The sequence below is a fragment of the Austrofundulus limnaeus genome, unplaced genomic scaffold (genome assembly GCF_001266775.1).
Source record: "Austrofundulus limnaeus strain Quisiro unplaced genomic scaffold, Austrofundulus_limnaeus-1.0 Scaffold28, whole genome shotgun sequence".
In the NCBI taxonomy this organism is placed as follows: domain Eukaryota; kingdom Metazoa; phylum Chordata; class Actinopteri; order Cyprinodontiformes; family Rivulidae; genus Austrofundulus; species Austrofundulus limnaeus.
The window spans coordinates 1,123,262-1,131,305 of record NW_013952430.1 but is presented as its reverse complement, the minus strand read 5'-3'; the positions used below and the strand labels follow the sequence as shown (position 1 = coordinate 1,131,305).

Below are 8,044 nucleotides of genomic sequence, written 5' to 3'. Positions count from 1 at the left end.
TTCATTATCAATAACTTGCATCCTTAAGGAGTTAACTTAATTTATATCTACTCATATTCATGTAATTAAGCGTTTTAATGATTTGGCCGATAAATCAAAAAAAATAATCAACAGATTAATCGATTATTAAAATAATCAGTTGCAGCCCTAAAGTAGAGCTGATTGTAACTTGATAAGGACAGGACTGTTAACTTCTCATTGGTGACCATGATTGACTGCAGTAGTGCTGTTTGTCAGCATAAAAAAGGATATATTTTAGGGATCAGGTTCTGATACAAACATAATTAATGGACTGGAATTTTCTGATCCATGAGCAGATGGCTCTAATGCTGTCTGCTGAAATAACTCCAGAAGTGATTCCTGGCTCTGCTAGCTGGCTGCAAACTGTGGAGTGGATTTCTTGAACAGAGGCGAGTCTCAAAGAGAGAGAAGTGGTCAAACAGCAGCCAGAGTAAAAGCAGAAACCCTGTGGTGCAGCTCGCTAAGGAACATTTACCCAAATATTAGTTGCTGTTTATATTGGATCCTGTGTTTCACACGAAATCCAAACTTGTGCACTTAAATCTTGTTTTTGAAATCATCGAACCTTATATTCATTGTACAATGAGCTCATCCTGGGGAAATAAAACATCTAAAAAACAAAACAATGGATGCTAACATTCACGCTAATCATGAGTGGGTGTGAACGTCTGAGAACAACCGGATCTCAAAATCCTGCAGAAGCTTTGAGTTTGTCCGACGCCGAGCGTCCCGTCGGGCCAGCACTGGACCTCCAGACAGTTTATGTCCCGCTCACTTCAGCAGGTGGCTCAGCTGGTCCTGGAGGTTTTTGGAATGCTCCACACTGGAGGAGGGAGACACACAAACAAACGTGAGAAGAGATAGTCAGCTGCTGCAGCTGTGACCTCCCCCGCCTCAGATAGAGGCGTCAGCTGTTTCCTCAGAAGCCTAAACTGCATCGTGTTGTGCTCAGACTTACTTTTTCTGAATGGCCTCCTGCCTGTGGAAGACAAACCGAGAGATGTTTTCAGCAAGACGTCCTCTGACAGTTTGAACCGTGTTTCACATCGTCACAGCTGACATGCACGCATTTGATACTCACTGGTATTGTAAATGTGTGGTGATTATAGACATTTTTCTCAGACTCTACGGAATAAAAGATACGGGTATTAAATATTCTGAATTAAGCAGACAGGAGGAGTTGTCGCACAGCGACCAGAAAAGTGAAAACTTACATCTTCAGAGTGCAGAATGGCGTCCTCCTGAAGGACCATGTTTCTGGCTGCTTGCCCCAGAAGCTTGAAGAGAAACCAGCAGAGTTTAGAGTGGCAGAGAAAGATTTATTGACCAGTGTTCTGCAGTGGTTTTATTAATGTAAAATAAATACTAGTGGTGGAATCCAACCCCCAACTCTCATTAGAGGCCGACTGCTGATTGCTCAGCACAAAAAAAAAAAAAAAAGAGAAATGCTAACTTTAAACAGGAAGCAATCAAATATTAAAATAAAACTTGTCCAACATTACATATTGGGTTTTGATAAGTTGTAACAAATAATTTCTAAATCTGGGTACACCACTGACAAAAGCAGCATATTATTGATTATGTTAATGAATCAGGAAACTAAAGGAAGCTAATTTGAGATCACAAGAAAGCTAGCATCAGAGTCTAAAAAGACAAATAACTGTCCTAATGTTTAATTTTGTGTGTGTTCCATCTTTACCGTTTGTTTTCTGGACCAAAATTCTCAGTTTGATTGTGTTGTGTTGTTAATAAAAACAATAAATCTACACAGATGTTTTTAACCCTACTCTAGCTTGCTTACAACTTCATTCAATCAACATTTATCTTCTGCACCAGTCTTGAGTTGAAGATAGAAGTTTTGAACATGGACTTATAATATATAATATTATATAATAATTTCATTCATTTCTGACAACTGTAAAAAAAAATGTTTTTTAAATGCTAGTAGCAATCATCTGTAAAATTTATCTGATTTCTGGAAGTCATCCCAAACCTTCTGATGCTGCTGTATAACCCACAATGAGAATTTGTGCTTTAATCCATACAGTTATCTCCCTTTCACACTCTCTCATGGCAGAACAACACTGACACATTTCAACACCGCGTTTTTTTTTCTTAAACATTGTTTAAACTAGGAACAAGTTTTAGAGTTTTAGTAAAACACGAAGGTTAACACTTTCAAAATTGTAGTTTTCACCGTTTTGAAGCTCTAAGATTGAATGTTTTTGTCTGGTTTTAATAAATAACTTGTCTACTAGGAAAAAATAGATTTCAAAATAAAACTACACGCGATTTATCCAATACAAATTATAATTGTATAAAACTAAAATACTTTTATTTTGAAGAAAACTATTCCTATTCCGTTTCCGGTTTTTTGCCTGGTTCATTATTCTTTCGAAGGCCGTCATTTACACCACTAATATATAGATTTAAAGCATAGTATCGCGTTACCTCTTGGCTGCGGGATCCCTTCAACACCTGGCGGGTCAGAGCAATCACATCCCCGCTACAAGAGCCAACTTTATCAGATAATAAGCCTTTTACAGACTGACCGAACCGCGACTGCGAATCAGCCGACGCCATCTTTATTTTGGCAAGCGACGGTGTGCCGTGAGGATCAAAAAGGATTCAGCAACGCGCTTTTAAGCAGTTCAATTTCATTTTACAATATAAATACATTATTATTATTATTATTATTATTATTATTATTATTATTATTATTATTATTATTATTATTATTATTATTATTATTATTATTATTTTAAATTTAACTGTTCAGGGTTCTTAGGCAGATCTAAGTTTATTAACCTTTGTGATGTTTGTTTGTTTTTACTTGCTGTTTTCTTCTGAATGAGAATAGTGAGTTCAAAGATATTAAAATAATGCAAGTTAATTAATAGAAAAGGTTTTACTTTACATAAAAACGAACTAATTGAATGTTTTTCAATGTGATCCATTGTAGAAAATCGTGTGACAACATGAGCATCTTAAAAATGTTCCAAAACCACAAACATATATGCAAAAGGTATTTTACATAATAATTATTACCCTCCATTGAAAGGCAGGTGACAATGTTACCATTGTCTGTGTGGTTGTAACCAAATTATCGAACAAATTCCAGACATATACTGCACATTGCATGACATCTTTGTTTAAAACTTTGGCATGAACTAGAATCAACCATGTCAGGGTGTTAGCAAAATATTTTTCACACCAATGAACAAATTGTAGTGAATTTTTCAAAACATAATCAGTAGATGTACGTCTAGAACTGATAAGCTTTTGGAATCGACACAGTTCATGGTAGCCATCACAGCTTTCTGACTTTAGACGACACAAAAATGTCTGTAATTAAGTCAATGTTATAGACATTAAGCTCAGTTTTGGTGTTGAGTCGGAACACTTACAGATATAGAGTTTTTGTGATGCACATCCCATATTATTTTCAAATATTGACCATCATGAATAAAACTATAATCTCTCAACTTAATATGAGGTGGTTCCTTCCTTTCAAACGCTATCAAGAAGGAAAGAAAGAAAAGCAAATTGTCCCTTTTATGAATAGAACAGGAAAGCCTGAGGAAGGACAGCAGCTTCCTAAGCATTAAAAAGTAGCAGTATTTCTTTTATTGGTACTAAAACTTCAACAATGCAGCACCAAGAGTATAAACAGCTTTAAGGACTTAGCAGTATCCAGTTCATTGAATTATTATTAAAGTCAAATTTGCAAATAATCAGTTATTCAAATGGCTTGCACACAACATTTATTCCAACTCAACTGCAGTGTAGAAAATCCACCATTCCTGGCCACAGTGTTTAAAGAGCCCAGTATTTCCTCTCTGAGTTTCTTCAAGGCCTCAGTGAGAGGAGCCTCTCTTATCTTGTTTAATTTGGGCCTGTCTTCAGAAGTCAGAGTCAAGGCTCTGGCATTGACGTAAACGCATAAAAGGTGTTTCCCTGTATCAGCTCTGCACCGTCCCTCGCAGCTCTTTGCTGGGATGCATGGCCAAAGCTGAGCCGGACCTCTCCTAATAACGCAGCCATGCTTTGGTATTTGTGCCTGTTTGTGTCTGTGCTCGTAGGCCTGGCTGTGCTCGCCTGGTGGCTGAGAGTCAGGACCCCGCATGGCCCCCAGGAGCCTCCCCACCTCCCGGCGCTGCCTTTGATTGGCAGCCTGCTGAGTCTGAGAAGCCCGCATGCTCCTCATGTGCTCTTCAAGGAACTGCAGAAGAAGTACGGTCAGACGTACTCTCTGATGATGGGCTCCCACAGAGTCCTCATCGTCAACCAGCATGTTCACGCCAAAGAAGTCCTGCTGAAGAGGGGGAAGGTGTTTGCAGGAAGACCCAGAACTGTGGGTATAGTCCTACTGAAATGTTTTCATCTTGATTATCGCTTCAGCAGAGGTAATATTTGTTATTGTTTGCTTTGTTTTCCATCTTTGTTGTGTGCATGGAAAAGGTGACCACAGATATTCTGACCAGAGATGGGAAAGACATTGCGTTTGGAGACTACAGCGTTGCCTGGAGGTTCCACAGGAAAATAGTGCATGGAGCTCTTTGCATGTTTGGAGAGGGGTCTGCCTCCCTGGAAAGGATCAGTGAGTATGACTCACTCCACAGCCCTGCTTGATGTGCTACTGTAATGTATTTTATGTTTGCAAAAGTTGGTTAGCTTCAAACAGTAATCATCTGATTTGTTTCTGTGAGTTTTGTTAAAATCAGTGTTCTGGGGCCGAGCTTGACCTTTTTTGCAAGGGGTGGCCACAAGGTGGTTTATAGGTTGGGCACATACAAATCTGGATTTGAAAACTCAAGATAGTCACCACAGCTAATTCCAAAAGACTTTAATTCAGCTGTTTTAAGAAAAAATGAGCTGAAATTTTGTGATCAGCTAAGAACAATATAAGTCACAACATATTATTCAAAAAGAAAAAAATTGTATAGGTCTTCTGGACGGGTTCTTCTCTAATGAAATGTTTCGTCTCTCCTCCAAGAGACTTCTTCAGTCTGAGAGTTTCAGGCAAAATTCAGGCTTTTAAGCCCTGCCTCCATGTGACTGATACTCACATCACATGGCTATCGTTGACACCTAATTAACACTTATTGTTAACAGGGGGTGGAGTGATACTGGCAATAGCCGTGCTGTAGGAGGGGGACAACTGAAAACGGAGGCCTCCACCTCTGTTTAATGATGGATGGTCTTTCTTCACAAAAATGGCTTCTTTTGCTCCTCTCTCAATCCAACGTTCCTCCCTATCAAGAATGAGAACATCCTCATCTCTGAAAGAGTGACCGCTGGCCTGTAAATGAGTGAAAACTGCAGAGTTCTGGCCATTAGATGTAGCTCGTCTGTGTTGGGACATTCTTTTGAACAGTGGCTGCTTTGTTTCCCTGATGTATAACTGGTCGCAGTCCTCCTGGCACTTAACAGCATATTGCTCTGTTTGTGCCGGGGCACCGGATCTTTGGGGTGAACCAGCCTTTGCCGTAATGTGTTTTGGGGTTTGAAAGCRACTGGGACATCATGTTTAGAAAATAAACYTCTCAGTTTCTCCGAAACACCCGCAACATACGGAATAACCACTGGTTTGGGTCTGGGTTTGGGGTCTTCATTTCCACCTGAAGGTTGCATGGAYTCCTGTCTGTGTTTCCTGTCTGCTTTCAGACATATTATTCAGCTATTTTAGATATACAAAGGTGAAAATTAGTGTAGCAAATTCTAGATGCTTACCAAAAATTCAAGATGCCCCCAAAGCTAATTTTAAAGGCAATAATTCAGTCATTTTTAGACTTATTAAATTTGCATTTGTTGTGGAGCAGCTAATGATCGCACGCCGATCGGTGATGCTAATTCCAAATTATCTAACCACTAATGCTAACACTAATTTTACGAAGTGCTATAATTCCGCCATTTTTAAACATACTCTGCTGAAATTTTAGTACAATAGTGTCAGAGGACAATCTTTACCAAAATCTATAAAAAATATGCCCCTCGCACAGTGACTGATGGCTATAGGCATCAGTGACCCCCGTGACCCTGAAGAGAAATGGTAAATGGCTTGAATTTATGTAGCGCCTTGTCAAGTCCACTTGGACCCCGAGGTGCTTCACACTTCAGACACATTCACACACTGATGGTGGTAAGCTCCAGCCACAGCTGCCCTGAGGAGCACTGACAGAGGCGGGACTGCCATGCACTGGCACCACCGGACCCTGTGACCACCATCAGTAAGCAAGGTGGGTGATGTGTCTTGCCCAATGAGAACGACTGAAACGGATGGACAGGTAATTGAACCGGCAACCTTCCAGGACGACTCCCCTAAACACTCCACAACAGAAGAAGTGGGTATAGATGATGGATGGATGGATGGATGGATGGATGGATGGATGGATGGATGGATGGATGGATGGATGGATATACAAAATCCAACATCTCCATCCACTTGTTAATTGGGGTGGAAGAGTGGCCAATCAGATGCCAGGAGTGGCACCCAGGCCACCCCTGCTTCTGCTTGATTCTGCTAACGGACACACAGGAATTAAGCAATTACTTGATGACCTGCCTTTCATGACGACAGGCAACGACATCCGCTGAATTTAACCAGAATTCTAAAGTAAACAAGCTTATTGATCAATATACAAATCACTGAATCACACGCTACCCAAATGAATCATGGGAATTTTGTCAGAGGTGCAAAGGAACCATAAACATAGCATAGTGTTAACCTTAAATAAGTTTTTAAAAGTAGTTATAAAAAGCTTTCAGCATATTATCTTGAAGGGTGAAATGTAATCTGTTGATGTTGCTGTGACTAATTCATCTGTTAACCTTGAATATTTGAAGATAAAGAATGAATATTTATATTCATTTATTATTGTTATTCTGTGTGTCCCTTCATCAGCTTGCACCTCCAAATGTGGGATCGTTTTGTTTGCGTGTGGCCCAACATAAAACCATGGATGAGTATCTAGACCAGCATCACATAATGTTGCTGTCTGCTCTTTGTAAGGTAACATCATGAGCGTGACATGATGTGAACAGGTTCATTAGGAAGCTGTTTATTTCACTGCTTGTGCTCATTCCGGGCTTGTTGCAAATAGCTTGAAAATATTAACCCAAAAAGAGAGACGGGTGTCCTCTGTTGGACTGATCGCGTTGTTTGCTACTGGAACAACTGTACAAAAAAGCTGACAAAAATTTTTTATAATGTGGTAATTATCACCTTAGCTGAGCCTGCAACAGGTAGAGGAGGAGGTAACGCTGAAAGAAACACCAGCACTGTCTCTATTTTGTCAGTTTATGGTATCTTCATTGGAAGAATGTGACACTGTGACTTTTTAACACTGTGGAATAGTTTGAAACTGGCCTGTCCGTTATAGTCAATAAGGAAACACCTCTGTGTTGTGTTCCCAGTCTGTGCAGAGGCTCAGTCTCTATGTAACACCATGTCAGAGGCAGCAGCTGCTGGACTGGCCCTGGACCTGTCCCCCGAGTTGACCCGGGCCGTCACTAACGTCGTCTGCTCGCTCTGCTTCAACTCGTCCTACTGCCGCGGGGACCCAGAGTTCGAAGCCATGCTGCGCTACAGCCAGGGCATCGTGGACACGGTGGCTAAAGACAGCCTGGTGGACATCTTCCCTTGGTTACAGGTTGGTCTGCAGAAAAAACAAAACTATTTAGTGCACACTTGTAATGTGACAAGTGAAGGTGAAAACAGGAAAAAAACTGTGGAACATGAATGATTTAGGCTATTATTGAATGTCAGTAAATAAATTGATATTGATTTGACAACAACAAAAAAAAAAAATCTATGACAAGACCAAATATTGTCTCAAGAAAAATAAAGTCTAAAGACTTTTAATTCTAGTGATTTACGTATCAGGACATATTAAAGACGACCTGGGGTCGGATTTATAAAACTGGCGTACGCACAATTTGAGCCCAGAAACTTGCGTACGCCACTTTTTACGCCAAGGTTGTGATTTATAAAATCCAAACTTGACGTGAAAATGTGCGGTGC

At 40.1% G+C, this 8,044-nt stretch overlaps 2 protein-coding genes across 2 annotated transcripts in view; one reads left to right on the top strand and one right to left on the bottom strand.

Moving 5' to 3' along the window:
• Positions 1-224: 224 nt before the first annotated feature.
• Positions 225-2,633, bottom strand: borcs7 (BLOC-1 related complex subunit 7). The gene is made up of 5 exons (XM_014005043.1): positions 2,473-2,633; positions 1,236-1,298; positions 1,103-1,146; positions 980-1,000; positions 225-844 (listed from the first exon to the last, which is right to left on the bottom strand). Exons 1-5 carry the CDS (start codon positions 2,602-2,604, stop codon positions 793-795), a joined length of 312 nt encoding a protein of 103 aa, XP_013860497.1. The 5' UTR covers positions 2,605-2,633; the 3' UTR covers positions 225-792.
• A 160-nt stretch (positions 2,634-2,793) lies between these two features.
• The window catches only part of cyp17a1 (cytochrome P450, family 17, subfamily A, polypeptide 1), a 14,408-nt gene continuing 9,157 nt past the window's right edge, over positions 2,794-8,044 (top strand). Inside the window, exons 1-3 of the mRNA XM_014005042.1 lie at positions 2,794-4,375; positions 4,483-4,621; positions 7,438-7,673. Coding sequence (XP_013860496.1) covers positions 4,064-4,375; positions 4,483-4,621; positions 7,438-7,673 — 687 coding nt within the window. The 5' untranslated portion in view covers positions 2,794-4,063. The remainder of the gene's footprint in view (positions 4,376-4,482; positions 4,622-7,437; positions 7,674-8,044) is intronic.

Coding starts and splice junctions, on each gene's coding strand:
- borcs7 (XM_014005043.1), bottom strand. CDS start 2,604: ATGGCGTCGGCTGATTCGCAGTCGCGGTTCGGTCAGTCTGTAAAAGGC. Junction 1,299..2,472: donor AGGGATCCCGCAGCCAAGAG/GTAACGCGATAC, acceptor TTTCTCTTCAAG/CTTCTGGGGCAAGCAGCCAG. Junction 1,001..1,102: donor ACCACACATTTACAATACCA/GTGAGTATCAAA, acceptor TGTCTTCCACAG/GCAGGAGGCCATTCAGAAAA.